Source organism: Haliotis rufescens, unplaced genomic scaffold, assembly GCF_023055435.1.
Source record: "Haliotis rufescens isolate VD_foot unplaced genomic scaffold, xgHalRufe1.0.p SCAF_13, whole genome shotgun sequence".
Classification (NCBI taxonomy): domain Eukaryota; kingdom Metazoa; phylum Mollusca; class Gastropoda; order Lepetellida; family Haliotidae; genus Haliotis; species Haliotis rufescens.
In genome coordinates, this window is record NW_025963813.1 from 12,226,232 (window position 1) to 12,242,488 (window position 16,257).

The window sequence follows — 16,257 nt, forward strand, 5'->3', positions numbered from 1 at the left end:
GATGATGACGTCATTTCTGTTGTGAAGGGCCGTTTACAGTACCAGTAGGAAGCCTTCCACACTAGTGGGATCCAGTTACTCAAGAACCATATACATTTATTTTGTAAGCCTGATCTAACAACTTTTCAGCAAGGGTCGTTTGACGCCCTTTGAAATCTTCGTATTTGAGGCATGCTTGATTGTAGCTCAAAAGAACTGGTTGTGAAATTGCTGCAAATACACGCCTGAAGGAGGTGAGGTAAGGTGAGGTGAAATGGGGTTTAACGTCGCGTCCAAGATTATTGCACTTATATAGCGACGTGCATGCACGTGTATGTGTGTGTATGTGGCTGCATGTACCAGACCGGACTGATTCTGATTTATAGTGCTAGTTCCCTGAGATACCATGCCGCAGTTTAACATGAATACCCCACTCAGACACAGTATACTGACTCCGAGCCGACCAGTCCTTGCTTTAGCCCCTTAATGCCGAGCGCCAGACAGGGTAACAACAAGTACCATCTTTTAACGTCTTTTGGTTACGCCTGAAGGATAAACAAGAAGTTCAAATGGACATTGAAAATGTTCAGCGAACGTTAATATATGTTGTACATAACATTTTGATTTGCTGAAAAGCGTGGATAAAAATGGAATTCAAAGTCAGGAAATCTTCTGGACTAATCCTGACTTTTCTTGATTAATACCACTTATTTCATAACAGATAATAGTCAACAACGTGGAGAGGAATATTGTATTTATTAAATATTCATATTCCTAATAAAATGGGACAATACTTGCTTTATAGCTGAATACTTTAACAAGGTAAATGTTTATGTTTGAAACTGAGTCAAATATTCAATACTACCCGTAAAGCCGAAAACACATCCTGAAGATGTCCTGAATGATCGTACCGTATAAAACAGGCTGGAAACACGACATGTTGACAGAAACCATGGACAGACTAAATGCAACACGGCGAATCACAAAGTACGTCTACAACTCCTTACATTGAGCAGAACATGTCCGCCTACAACCGCCCCCACCCCCCCCCCCCCCCCCCCCCCCACCCCCCTACTTGTAGCATCATGTGATTTCAAGTAGTCTTTAAAATTTGTTTTTAGTACTTTTGAAGGCCCTTTAACGCATATGGGATGTTTTGATCAATCCCATATATCCTAACTGTAAATTTGGTTCTAACTTCTAACATTTAATGAACATTATGTATCGCTCATCAAGGCACGCCCCATTTTTCCGATTGAGTCTATCTATGGCGCACCGACTGGTTCAGCCGCTTCAGCTGCTTCAGCGCGTGTCGTAAACCGATGCATCTGTTGCCGCATCAACGTGTATTGTCGAAGTTGGTGTTCGAACGCTGAAAGCACAAAATATTCAACCTAAAACAAATATAAATTACATGTAGCATATATCATTAAGCTGTTAGTCTCAAAAAGCAACTACCATGGGTGAGTGAGTTGGGTTTAACGCCTCTTTAAACAGTATTCCAGTTATATCACGGCGTGTCAGCTTAATGTGGGAGGAAAGCCCCAAGTGATGCAGGTCTCAGGCGATTACCACTTCGGTGAACCCACGAGCACGGGTATGGTGCTGACAAACCTAGAAACATAATCGGAGCGAACCGGGATTCGAACGCACAATCATAGGTTTCTGGCGTGCCCAAGGGACGCAACTCTGCACAGCGAATCGCGGCGCCTTAGACGACTGGGACAGCCGGGCCCCCGTAACTACCATGACAAAAAATAAATAAATCTAGTTTCAGTCTCTCATGTATTTTTCATTTATTTTCATTAAGTATTTTTAATTGAGGATTTTCTATATTGACTTTTATATTGTGAGTCTTTTAGAGAAAGAATCTCTTTGTTTTGGTCCTTAATACAGTGATTGCGATTTCGGACAATACGAGGCATGATAAAACTGAAAAAAAAATATCAACATAAAAAAATCCACCACCATTGCTAATTATATACAAAATATATTTCCTTACATCAATGTGCAAGTTAAGATACATGGTTAATTAAGTCTTGATATGAGGATTCTCTTTAGGGTAAAAGAAAACTCAAAGAAACAGGTATTCTTGTCATGCTGTTCACACGTGTGTTAATGAACCTGATGTTACTCGTGTTCACATAGTATTGATGATGTTAACTATGTCCTTTTAATACAATTCTGCTCAAAATATGCTACGCCAAAATAAACCAGAGGTTGCAGGTTTTAATGTTGGACAGTATAGGCAAGATACCATCTGGAATCCGCTAAATGATTGAATTTCTTACCTTTCTCTCACGAATGCGTTTTTTCCGTTATGGAGAAAAAACGAAAAGCGTCCTCGTAATGTAACTTTTCACGAATGAAGGCTTTTGATGTCTTTTTTTGCATACGTAATTCAAAGTGAACACGCAAACACAACCACCTACACCTTTGTCAATATGAAACAGGCACTCGATGTCGAGATGACTCAGACGCCTCATGTGGTGCGGGTGAACGAATCACAGTAAGATCCGCGATGTCAAAGGAATTGTTCATGTTGATAGGGGTTCCAGTTATTTCATTGGCTGAAATTGTTCTTCACGGTTAGAACAGTAGAGTAACGCCACAAGAATTATCTATCTTCAGTGAACTTTGTCTTTGAGGTACCAAATGTACCAATATTCCAATCACATGTTAGTATTAGTATCATGTAATGTATACAACATGCACATAGCCAGCCATCAATGTTTGTTGGTCGGTAGCATCATCCAATTTTCGCCACGCAACCTTTGACAGCGATACCGAGATCCATGCTGTTACTAAACTCGGAGTGCAGTTATTTTCTATTTAATTATTATAACTTATAACGAAGCTGAACATACTTTGGGTTTATTGGCCCCTGTCCCGTATGACAACATCTCTAACCACAAAGTCACATTCAATTCCTCATTTGAATGGTTGAGACATCCCTATCAACAGGTGTGTAGTCTACAATAACCATAGCCTCACAGAAGGAGATCCGCATTTTCCACCCACAACATATGGCTAATACTCAGACGGGGCAACCGGTATTCTTGACTGCATTGAATGGCCTTTAGCTGTTGGGGATCCTAACACATTTTTGTCATTTCCCTTTATTTTCAATACATATATTGTGTACAAAAGTTGAGTACAGACAGGTTTTAAGCTTTCAGTTTCGCATTTCTTACTTCATTTGCATAATATAGATATTTTGCTAGATTTGTAATAATATATGTATCTGGTGATGACAAAAGCATATTAAATTTATGAACGTCAGGACGTCAGGATGCTTTGAGATATAGTTGCCGTAACTTGACATACGGTGAACAAATAAGCAGGAAGCGGTACTCGGTTTCAACACAGTCTAATTTACAAAGTTTGCATTTTCTTAAATTTCTTGACGTCCATTCTCAATTTCCAAAGTATGACAACTCAGTCAGAATCTCGTGAGGGTTGTTTTCATATTTTGCGAATTTAAGAATGACAAATAAGGTTCACATTTAACATAAGTTTTAAAACAAGCATAATATGACATAATGGAACTTGCAAGAAGTTCGCTATGCCAGATCTGCTGAAAATTGCCTTTCAATCGTTGTTTAAACATATTAAGAAAAACCTCCATACATCTCCGAACCCGAGTTTACAAAGACAGATCCTAACACATATTATATATTGATAACAACTACTAAACTGAAGTAAAACACGATGGGGTTTTCTTATCAACAAATGTACCTCTGTTTAACCACCCAATGTTGCTGTGCATTAACTGTGAAACTCCGTTAAATCCAATGTAGTGATCCTATGAAATTTCCTGGCTTAAAACGCTTCTGGATTACGAACATTTTACTGTGTAATGGCCTCCGACGATAGCGTATGCTCCAAACAATAGGGGCGGTCGGGTAGCCCAGTGGTTAAAGCGTTCGCTCGTCACGCCGAAGACCTGGGTTCGATTCCCGACATGGGTACAATGTGTGAAGCCCATTTCTGGTGTCCCCCGCCGTGATATTGCTGGAATATTGCTAAAAGCGGCGTAAAACCATAGTCACTCACTCACTCACTCACTCAAAACAATAATCGGATTTTCGGATTACCGGTGTCTGGAATAACTGGGTTTCACTTCGGTGATTGCCGTTTAGTATAAACCACAGTGAATATGCAGCAACGTTTAAGGGACAGCGTGGTGTTCTTCATCCTGTGATGGAGTATCGAACCAGGCAAACGAGAGATCTATAGAGTGAGCATCGATATGTTGAGTGAGTGAGTGCGTATCGTTTTACGCCGCTTTAAGCAATATTCCAGCAATATCACGGCGGGGGACACCAGAAATGGGCTTCACACATTGTACCCATGTCGGGAATCGAACCCGGGTCCTCGGCGTGACCAGCTAACGCTTTAACCACTAGGATTTATATACTACTTAAAAGAAGTGAAGGATCACCCAATTCTTTCATAATGGTAAAGTAAAACTGTCATGTCATGACAGTTTTACTTTACCATTATGAAAGAATTGGGTGACCCTTCACTTCTTTTGAGTAGTATACATGCCTGGCAGATGCAACATTGGGCGTTGTGCATGGAACAGCTAACAGTAATTAAATACACTATCACAGAGGCACAATAGGATTAATTTATTGTGTTAATTGTGCTGGAGAAGCTGATTTTATCATATGACCACAAGGAGGAAATTGTGTAAAATATCTTTATTGCATAAGTTACAGTCATGTACCTAATTGTAGATCGCATAGTGTGAATAAACATCCCTCGCCACATTCTACATTACGCTGTGAACTATTCACAGCGACATCATGTCAAAGAACAAGCAGTTATATAACAGTAGCTAAGTGTATGGCATTATGTCATCGCTATTAATATGTTGTTTTGGGGATTATTTCACATCGAAACCTTATTCGCTAATTACGAGAATTTTTAAAACTAACACATACTATTATGCAAATTTATGGAGAGTTGTGTTATTCTAAAATTATTTTGAAATAAGTTATAAACGTGAGCGTAAATTTTTATTGAAGTTATAAACACTTTTCAAGTAAACCATTTTATATTAAAAGTATATATATTAGAATTGAAAATGTTGACTTCATCTTCATCTTCATAGTGACAAAATTGAAGTACAGGTAATTATATATCGCCAATGAATGACATATTTTCATGGAAAACACGTTCAAAAGTTCATTTTAAGACTTCAGTATTATCAACAGCCAAATCCAGACATCAAAACTCAATGGAATATTAATATGATGAAATTTATCAAACATTGTTCCTATGCATTGATTGTCATTCAGTTTCGTCCGATTCCTATACATTCGGATAATTCCGGCCGCACTTGTCACTTCACATGACTCCGGGAATCCTCCGAGCTGCTCCGAATGTCAGAGATGGTGGTGTTTTCCTATGCAGCGCCTGCAGCGGCCTGTGCCTCGGCTGCAGCGGCCTGCCTTTCAGCCTGCGTCATTCGCGCCTTCATGCGCTGCATCTGTGTCATCTGCTGATTGAACGCTGGAAACACGACATATTGATAGAAACCATGGACAGAATAAAAACAACACGGCGAATCACAGAGTGAGTCTGTCTACATTTCCCCTACATGGAGCATCAGGTTGCAGTTGTACAAAACAACCTTAGCGCTACGGCTGTCGTAAGTTACGATCACCTTAGCGCTAAGATCGCTTTGTACAACGGCACCTAGGTCTGTCTACAACTCCAAACATTGAGCACCACATATCATGTTTGTCCACACCCCACCCCAACCCCCACCTTCTACTTGTAGCATCACGTGACTTTAAGTAGTCTTTAAACACAATTTTAGGTACTTTTGAAGGCCTTTTCAGGCTTATTGGATGTATTGATACATCCTATATATCAATACTGTAAATGGTTCTTACATTTATTGAACATCATTTATCGCTCTTTAATTTTTATCATTTGAATTATATATAGCAATTATATGCATACTCGTTTTTACGTTTTGTTGGGGGTATTTAATGTAATGTCATAAAATACACCTCAACTCCAGAAATACCCATAATGGATATGCTTAGTGTTTGTATTTACAAGTTGGAAGAACGTGAATATAAAACGGCAACGCCAGAGAGTAACCAGTCTCGATTATCCTCCGAAACAGATTCCACTGGGCGTATAAGGCAAAATAGCGGTTACAATTCTATGAATGGATCACTGAAAATCACCGATGACACCAGGTGTTCGCGAAAAGGGTCAGCATGTGCTGCTGCTCTACCGGTAACACCCGCCACCCACACAATTTGTAATGCAACATATATTCGTTGCTGGCTGATGCCCTCAGCGATATTCGTGAAGACATGTGACTTTTATAGATAACCACTTCTTTTTTGTTTGAAACGACCAATCAGGGCAACTTCTTTCCGCTTCATCAGGTGATGAAAGTTCTATGTAAGTCACTGCTGATAACTAGGGGCACATCTTAGCATCTATGTGAATATGTTTGCCACCTATTTCCCATAAAGTCGTATTTGTACGAAAGTGATCGATGTACTTGGCTGACATACCAAGCGCGCATGACACCCATGATAACAAGGCTATTTATCATTCTTATCCGGAAGTCACGTTATTCTAGAGTTATGGCCTAGCGTGATATCCACTGGTGAATTGTGGGAAACTATTTAGCGTATATATCAAGGTGATTTGTTATGATTATTTAGAAAGAAGTAGGTTGTTATCCTGAACAGTTTGATACTTTGTGGACCTAAACGAAATTTTGTTTGATGTCTTTTCTGAAAGTACTCTGTTTCGAAAAGGGTCATAACGGTTGTCAGATGTCAACGAAAATAACACAAAACGTGACACCCCAGGTCACGAGAGAGCAGAGGCATTATGGGAGTTAATGGCGGCAATTTGGAACAATGGGACATGAGTACTTTCCTTTAGAATATGAACCCGACAGGGATGTCACGATCGTTTACTCTTATTTATTACGCGCCATACAAGAAACAATCCTCACTATACTGTTAAATTACTTACAATGCTGAAATTTATTTATCCTGTCGATGAAGGTGATGCTTAGATTTTCTGCCACATGGTTCATGAATGTTTAACGCCACAGTCAGTAATGTTTCAACTATTTCACGGCGACATGTACTTGGTTTGTAGCATCAGTAACGAACCACGTCGTCGAGTATGACGACACACAGTAAACCAGGTCACACATTGTAATTGTAGTCAGATAAAGACTCTGGTATTTGAACCCAGCAGATCCAAGCAGGACTAATGGACGTACCTACGAAACACAACACCTGACACTAAGATATAAAAGAATACAGGCCATAGATAGGATTAAAACATAGAAAGGAATAAAGTTCATATATAGGAATAAGAAGCGATATAGGTATAGAGGTCATAGGTAAGAATAAGACGCCAGATAGGAATATAGGTCATGGATTGGGAAATGCAGACAAAGACAGAAATAAGTAGGCGGACAGATAGGTGTCTAAGTTACATAAAATATTATCTCCCTATCTCTAGCTCTCTCTTGCACGTGTATATACGTGTAAACAGTTCAGGAGGCTGAATTACCCAATTTGGGTAAACAAATATCGTTTGAAATGCGCAGATGAAAGGCCCCAAAACCTTAACAACATATACGCAATGTGATGTGGAAACGTCAGCAGTTGCATGTTAACATAAATCAACACGCCTTTAGGAGATCCCCTTGCGTGATTCCTAAATGACAGATCTGCCTCTTTTTCTGACCCCATCACAAGTTGTTGCCCTTGTTTTACTGACATTAACGTCACTTACAGCTTGCAGTAGGAGTTCCTATTCATCGCGTGGTGTCGGCAGGTTGGCCTAGTCTACTGTTATATGGCAGGCTATAGTACCAAGACATTCCAAAGAACAATCGGAATCTCGTCGCATTAAGAAGGATGATTTCTGTTATTACCTTTTAATCACACACCATGTATTTATTTATGCTTACTTTGCTTTTCTTGCGAAATGGGATTGGACGAAACGTAATAGGTCTTTCTCCACAGCTTATTTACTTCCTCTATTAATTATTTGCCATCTTGACGGATTATGGTGGTGTGTTGAAATTGAAGATCATAATGATTATGTTGCTTATAACAATAACGACGATGATGTTTGAGATGATGATGATGATGATGATGATGATGATGTTTCATTGTAGTTTAATATAACCCCAAGGACAAGAACAAGGGCAAAAACAAGGACAAAACTAGATGCATTTAAATCATCACGATTTAACCTGATGTAACCACAATAAAGAATCAGCGGCTGACAGCTTGGCATGCTGCAGGAAGTAAAAAGCTTTTTGTCAGACCAGGTGACGTATGAGTGACAGCCTCTATGTTACAATATTATACCTATGAGTGTGAGGCTCAGGATAACAATTATATCTTGAGTATGTCTGTGTTAAGAGAGGTAACGTGAATTTTAGAACGAGACTACCATATTAACTGTATTAATAACATCATAGAATCGTAATGGTTTTGTTGAAAGTATCATAAACGGTACTTTTTCCTTTCACCATTAAATGCTGTCCGCTTTTCAATATCTGGACTGAGAACAGTGGACAGACACACAACATCCACAGTTTGCTGTTACACACCCTTTAGAAATATTTCAACAACACCACGGATGGGGTGGGATGGTGGAGGTTGTGGTGGATGAGGGGGAAAGATATCTTCGGGACCACTACACATATGATATGACTTTGGATTCGATCGGGGTGGGGTGGGGGTGGGGGATGGGGGGTCATGGCTCCTCCATTGCCCCTCATGGATGGACTATTGTATGTATCTAATATGTATTGGTAAATATGGAATGAATGTAAATATATACGTAGCATGCATAACCTCACGGAAGCAATATATACAAGTATGTCGATGGTCTATTTCATCAATACTGCTCCTTTACAATACCCCATAGAAGCTATTGATAAAGCTATTGCGATGCATGCATATAAAATTATAAATAAGAGTTATACTTGATAATTCCCCAGTGTTACATCCTTTAAGATATTCATGTGTAACAAAATGCAACCGTAAGACTTAAATAGCCAATCATTAGGGAGAATTAATGACCATATGTTGTTATCCCATATGTTGTTATCTTGTTCTCCACGTGCAATACAGATATTTGAGAGTTACATCAACCGAATAATCAAACCTAACGTTGACATGTGATGAAAACTCTTATCCAGTTAGTACAGAAATTGTTCTAACCAAAATGTGACAACTATTACTGAAATGTCCAAGAGTCGGATGACATTTTTTTCAAGATTATTTCCAGATTATCTGCATTGTTATTGCGACACTCTATTTGGGGAAGATGTAGTTTTTGTTTCGAAATTTGGATATTTAGGAACGAAAGTTTTGTCAAACGAGAGCTCACTTTATAAAAAAAAGTTAGTATTAAAAAAGTATGACATTTTCTTCCAGAACTTGGAAGCAGAGCGTAAGGCTGAACGTAGTGGAACATCACTTACTTTGCCAGAAGGTTGGTGGGTTGTACACAGTCCATGGACGAGAGGTCAGCCTGAACCACTCGTTCTTGATTTTGACAAGAGCACTGAAAGGAAAAGACACCGAAATATTAGAATGAACTGTTTAGACCACCTGATTCTTTCACATAATAATCCCGAAATGAATATCATCATAATACACCGATTCCTTTGGGACCCGGGAAACGTCACTCAACATAGAGTTTCCGCAACTCCTTACTTACTGGAGCTTACATTGTGTGAGTGGCGGGTTCTACCGGTAGAGCAGGACATGCTTCCCTTTTCGAGAACACTTGGTGTCATTTCTGATTTTTAATGATACATACATATAATTTTATTCTCTATCCTGCCTTTAATGCCCTGTAGAATCGATTTCTGTAGATATTCGAGACTGGATATTCTCTTGCGTTAACGTTTTCATTCCTTATTATTCACCTGCAACCTATGTTTGTCGTAAGAGACGACCAAAAAAGACCGGGAGTTCGTGTTCGGTTTTCAGTCATTGGTTTGCCTGCTCCAGCTTAAATTATTCGCAAGCCGCCGTGATATATTTCTGGAATACTGCTGACTAGGACTGTAGAACATTCACTCTCATAACATACCGCGTTATGTAGAGACATACGCAAAATGGTCCTCATTTTGTCGCCACTGATTTTCCTTCAACGTTCAGGCTTTTATAGGAGTGAGTGTGTTGGGTTTGACGCCGCTTTTAACAATATTCCAGTTATATCGCGGCGTGTCAGCTTAATGTGGGAGGAAAACCTGAAGTGATGCAGGTCTCAGACGTTTACCACTTCGGTGAAACCCACAAGCACGGGTATGGTGCTGACAAACCTAGAAACATAATCGGGGCGAACCGGGATTCGAACCCACAACCCGCAACTCTGCACAGCGAATCGCGGCGCCTAAGACGACTGGGCCACCCGTGCCCCCAGACTTTTATAGGAACATGGGGTGTTAATCATTATACTTAACTCGCTGATCATCGAACTATTAGCATAAAGGGATGCACGTGCACTTTTGTGAAACCCACGAATTCCCGTATGGTAACGACAGGCCAATATTAAAATCAGCTCATGTGGAAGGCAAGCCCAAATTGCCGCAGACAGACCATTTGGGTGATACCGTGATCGCAGGTTAGATGACCAACGAAAATACTCGGGTCGAATCTTGAACCCTTTATGAAGACCATTTTACCAGTTTAAGGACAGCATCGGTAAAACGCAGGATATGGTTGTTCGACTTACACGAAAACAATCTTCTCTGACTTCATTGCCCCTTCACTCGGGAACCAGATGAACGCTGCGCTCTTCCTCTGTCTGGCGGTGTACCGGCGAAGGTTGGGGTCGTTAGGGTAGCGCATTCGGTAAACTTCAAGATGGCGCTCTTCCACACTCCCTACAGCGTCATAACCCTGAGCTCCGCGGTTACACCTGAATCCGACGCCTCCAGACGCGTATTGAGGGTAGATAGAAAACACGCCCACTGGCCTCCAGGGAGCTCCTACTTCAGCGTTGGCAACAGCGGGTTCTGCGTAGATGACGAAGTCGGTGAAGTTCTCGAAACTGTAGATTGAGTTCTCCCACTGGTGGATACGCACTGGAAAAGATGAAATGATATTACGTTCCATGATAAGTAAGGTCATGGAAAGTTTATAAAATGGTTTCTCACCATTGTCATGTAAAACATGCCGACTGAGCCATTTTGTGTTTTTGGTTTTGTGTGGTAAATATATATAAATACATAATTATCTGAATGGATTTCGCAAAACAGTGATGTTTCCTTGCGTAAACATCGAAAAAATCATAATTCGTCTTTCAGAGTTGAAAATGCCTGATTACCATAAAAAAATAAACTTCTCGTGAGAAATGGTATAAATGGCAACGGTTCACGCGTTTTTTCTTCCCCAAAATGATTCCCTTACCTTAAAACCGCAACATCCATGTTGGTCAAATGACACAGGTTTTAAAACATTTTATAACGAAAACGACGCATACAGTGTAAATGTAGAATATGAATACGTCTACACAACACTAGACACAGTGAACCAATTACAGGGAACAACAGAATCCATAACAACGGAGGCGGTCGTAATGTGAAGTACGTCATAAGAAATAAGAGGTACATGACGCCTGACGTCCCATTGTCGGTGATCCGTCATGCTGTACACAACATGCCCACTATGCAATGTCAGTAAGGCTTCATTTGTCAAAATTATATAAAACTAAACAAAATGACGTCAGACATGTACTCCATAACAGGAACATGGCAATGATAAGAAAATACAGTAAACTACGGTTATAACGAACACGCTTATAACGAACTGACCGATATAACGAACTTATTTTTAGCCCCGGCCATTTGTTGTATATATGCTGTATATATGCTTACAACGAACTACGGTTACAACGAACTAAAATTAGTGGTCCCTTTGAGTTCGTTATAACCGTAGTTTACTGTACTATCACGTCTGATGTAACACCAATTTGAAGCTCGAGTAATTATAATCAAGGGGCTGTTTTAGGAAGACTGACTGACAAGTCGTAAAATGAAATATTTGAAATATAATTATGATCTGCAATGCAGATGGTGGATATTTTCTTCAATTACTCCAATACGTAATTTTGACCGTTGCTACGTTCCAGAGTCTTTCTTTGACAGTTAAACATTATATGCCAAAAAATATCTTTATTGAGGACAATAAACAGAAAACAGATCTTCACTGCCGGCTGCATAATTACAAGAATATATTAATGAATTACATTTACGTTGAATTTTTATTTACATTTACACAATTCCAATTACATATCAATTGTCAAATGAGACTGGATATATGTATAACCTGCTTTATTTTAATTATTATACTATTTTTATTAATGTTCTGAAGGAAGGGTTACGATATGTGCCACACATTGAACAAAAGCATTTTGGTCTATTTAAACCTTGAATTGTGACAAAACATTTATGCACCAAATTAGTGTCTTTAGGTATAAGTTTTATTGTTACAATACTGTACATTGTTGAGATGATTTTTTTGCGTATTATTTTGAAAAGTACCGAAGATGTACTTCACGTCTACTTCTTTATCTTGTCATTGAGTATACAAACATGTTCTTTCGTTAATCCGAGAATGAGATTATCCGGGCGATTTGACCTGAATGGCACCGCCCGGATTGAGGGGATTTCGCAGCATTCTTCGATAATCGCTGATATCCCTGACAGTTTTGCCAGATTGAAATTTCATCGGTTACTACTTCAAGAGATACATGTCTTTCTCTTAAAACAGATGATTAATTTTTTCATAAAACAAATTTTCATGACATCCATCACGTCCAGCGTACAATTTGGTGCCTGTAAAAATGAGGCATATCTGTTGTTTTCAGTATTTTCTAGAACAAAATATTTATTTACTTTAAATCCGACGCCCGTCCCGAAAATTTAGATGGCCGGTCCTTAACCTCGAATAGTTTCAAGGAGTCTCAAAAAAGAATTAATGGTAATGTTTCACACATGTTGATCCTCAAAATGAACAATGGTTTACTGCGTTTGAAATGGTGCATGCATTTTTGAAGAGCGCGTTGGTCAACTATGGCCGTCATGGACACCAAATTAAACGTTGGATCAACGCACGATGACATAAAATTGAAGTAGGTGACGGAACATTCCCACGCTATGAGTAAGGCAGAATGATGTTTGTAGTACTTGTGAAACAAATGTACTGTCCTCGAAAAGACGACTTCCGTTAAAGAATTCAAATTCTAAACTTGGTGTTCTACTGCAGACAACATTCTTGAGATGTTTCAAATCAACTGACCAAAACAAAATATGAGAACAATCACATAAATAAAACAAGAAAACTTCAAATAAAAGACTGTACCTTCAATGGGTTTGCCTCTTCTGACATCATTGTGTAATCCCCGCGAAGAAAGCTCGAAAGGTGCCGAATTTTCAGGCCATTGGGTCGGTCGTGATGTAAGGTACTGGCAAGGTGTTTCGTACCTCATCCGTGGAGTGCGTCTGAATTGGCCTTCTACTCCTACACAAACACACAACGCTAGAAGCGCACCCGCGAAAACTCTGTTGAGATACACCATTTTGAAAGTGGACAACGAAAGACGGAAAAAATGTCCTCTTATACCCTCAGCTCCGCCTGTCCCCTCTAAGCCACGCCTACCATCACTCATATGCAAATGAGACAGGCCATGGACAAAACTGGCCTTGTTTTGTCATCTGACCGGAGCATGAGTAAAATTACTATTGTTTCTGGTGATAATCAATCACGTCCCATCAACGTCAACGTCAACGTCGGCGTCTTTCTGACGTGCATCATCCACGGCAATCAGGTGGACAGTGTCTACACATGTTTAGAACTTGTGACGTGTTGTAAACCATAGGTGAGAAGGTTAATCCTCGGTGTTTCTTATGTAATATTACAGGCCAAGAATGCTACGATTAATGCGAACGTCATGGTTATATGAAATAATGAGTTTTATGACAAATTTCAACCTGGGCCACTGTAGATCTCTTACGTGACCCTTACGTTTCTCTATATAAGCTAATGCTGAGTGCAGGGCACCGTCTGGTTCGTGCCACAATGAGGGTACAGTGTACACTAGTCAGGATGAACGCCTGGAGCTAAGACTATGTTTTACTGTAGCATACATAGCGAGGAGAGAACATCTGAAGATGACAACATCTTGCTCAGTCAAGTGTATGAACAGCCAGACACCTAAAAGGAAACATTCATTGTGGCTAACTTATCCACGTAAGGCATATCTATAAACTGTCCTCGTTTTTATGCCATAAGTTCGCATACATGAATAATAATTATACAACTACTATAATATTGTTGCGAATACCTTTGCCTCCCCAAATGAAGGTCCCTTTGACTTTGTTTGTTTGTTTGTTTGTTTGACTCCTCTGCATGTGTTTGTGACGGGAGCCAATCGCCAGGCCAGGGTATGCTAAACTTCAACCGGTGTTATCATTATTTGATGGTGATCCATAAACACATGCTTATGGTAAAGTCGGAATCTTCAATGGATTTTCATTTAACAGAGATTTCTTATGACTATGGAGAGTTTTGTCGCTTTTATTTATTGCATAGTGTGAAGGGGTATCACCATTGCCAAGACGCAATGGAATGCTATGAATGACTATGTACTCACTGGGCGATTTTATTATTCTTTTATTTCGTTACATTATCCAAACCTTCGTTGTGAACTATTGATATATTAATTCGCCATCGATGTATTTCAATCGGGCTAGGGGCAATTGCAACACTTCTATTAATCGTTACATCCATAGTAATTAACGATGTTACCGTTTATGAGCGGAGAAAATATTTCAGTTCATTTAACCATCACATATACTTTGCATATACCGTATAAATATTAAGAAGTGAAGTTTCCTTATTTTGTGGTAGAATAGGTCCCCAGTAACCCGTGATTTTCGTAAGTCGCCCTGAAATCACTAGCTGGCCTGTTAAACAATGGTCCAGCTGTTTAATAGTATACAACATACATACAACTGTTACTTGAGACAAGTTTTCTGCCATAAACAAAACTGTCATAGAGCACAACGAAACTTCGCATGGGTCACAGAATATCCAGGAGATCCAAAGACTCGGGAACATATTTTATCTCTGTGTTTTGTCACCCACTATTCTTGACATCGTCACGCTCAGAGACAACATATACCGCATACCTTCTGGACAGTAGCATCTTTAGCTATACTATGCCATTGTGTGCTGTTCGTATTTCGCCGCAGGCTGATGATGTGGGTCAGAGATGTGTAGCTGTGTATCTGAAGAACGATGAGATGGTGGGTAAGCGACAGCAAATGCTTGAACTATTTCTTTCTCACTGTTTCCTTTTCATTTTTTTTAACCACAAGAGACAATTCAGACACGATTAAATCCGTGTTGCAAGATGAAGTTTTAACCGTGCCTTTGAACTGTCTGTACCACTACATCATATCAACAATTTGCTTGGGTCACAGTACAAAACAAACATCCAATATTAGTAACGCTCTCAAATTATCAGCCATTGTGGTGTTTAATCAGTGTTTACTTTAACCGCAGGTACGAGCATGGTGCCCAACTGACGTTCATTAAAGTACAAACTCCTACAGAGTGAACATAGAAATTGAAGAGTATGTTTTTTCCCCAGTTTACTTCACGCAGAGTAACCTTCCCAGTTTACTTCACACAGAGTGACCGTTACCAGTTTACTTCACACAGAGTGACTGTTACCAGTTTACTTCACACAGAGTGACTGTACCCAGTTTACTTCACACAGAGTTATAGTTCCCAGTTTACTTCACACAGAGTGACTGTTCCCAGTTTACTTCACACAGAGTAACTGTTCCCAGTTTACTTCACACAGAGTGACTGTACCCAGTTTACTTCACACAGAGTAACTGTTCCCAGTTTACTTCACACAGAGTGACTGTACCCAGTTTACTTCACACAGAGTAACCGTTCCCAGTTTACTTCACACAGAGTGACTGTTACCAGTTTACTTCACACAGAGTAACTTACCAGTTTACTTCACACAGAGTAACTGTTCCCAGTTTACTTCACACAGAGTGACTGTACCCAGTTTACTTCACACAGAGTAACTGTTCCCAGTTTACTTCACACAGAGTGACTGTACCCAGTTTACTTCACACAGAGTAACCGTTCCCAGTTTACTTCACACAGAGTGACTGTTACCAGTTTACTTCACACAGAGTAACTTACCAGTTTACTTCACACA

The 16,257-nt window shown here is 39.7% G+C and overlaps 1 protein-coding gene across 2 annotated transcripts; it reads right to left on the reverse strand.

Moving 5' to 3' along the window:
- Positions 1 to 1,052: 1,052 nt before the first annotated feature.
- LOC124139110 lies at positions 1,053 to 13,628 on the reverse strand. 2 transcript variants are annotated; one of them, XM_046506132.2, is made up of 4 exons: positions 13,377 to 13,628; positions 10,747 to 11,098; positions 9,485 to 9,567; positions 1,053 to 1,351 (listed from the first exon to the last, which is right to left on the reverse strand). In XM_046506132.2, the coding sequence occupies exons 1-4, from the start codon at positions 13,591 to 13,593 to the stop codon at positions 1,245 to 1,247; spliced, it is 759 nt and encodes a 252-aa protein (XP_046362088.1). In that variant the 5' UTR covers positions 13,594 to 13,628; the 3' UTR covers positions 1,053 to 1,244. The 2 variants fall into 2 exon arrangements, with proteins under 2 accessions (XP_046362088.1, XP_046362087.1); XM_046506131.2 differs by lacking the exon at positions 1,053 to 1,351 and adding an exon at positions 4,671 to 5,499 and having other exon boundaries at positions 13,377 to 13,624.
- Between the last annotated feature and the right edge of the window lie 2,629 nt (positions 13,629 to 16,257).

Coding starts and splice junctions, on each gene's coding strand:
- LOC124139110 (XM_046506132.2), bottom strand. CDS start 13,593: ATGGTGTATCTCAACAGAGTTTTCGCGGGTGCGCTTCTAGCGTTGTGT. Junction 11,099..13,376: donor AAGAGGCAAACCCATTGAAG/GTACAGTCTTTT, acceptor CATCTTTTCCAG/TGCGTATCCACCAGTGGGAG. Junction 1,352..9,484: donor CCCACCAACCTTCTGGCAAA/GTAAGTGATGTT, acceptor TTGTGCTTTCAG/CGTTCGAACACCAACTTCGA.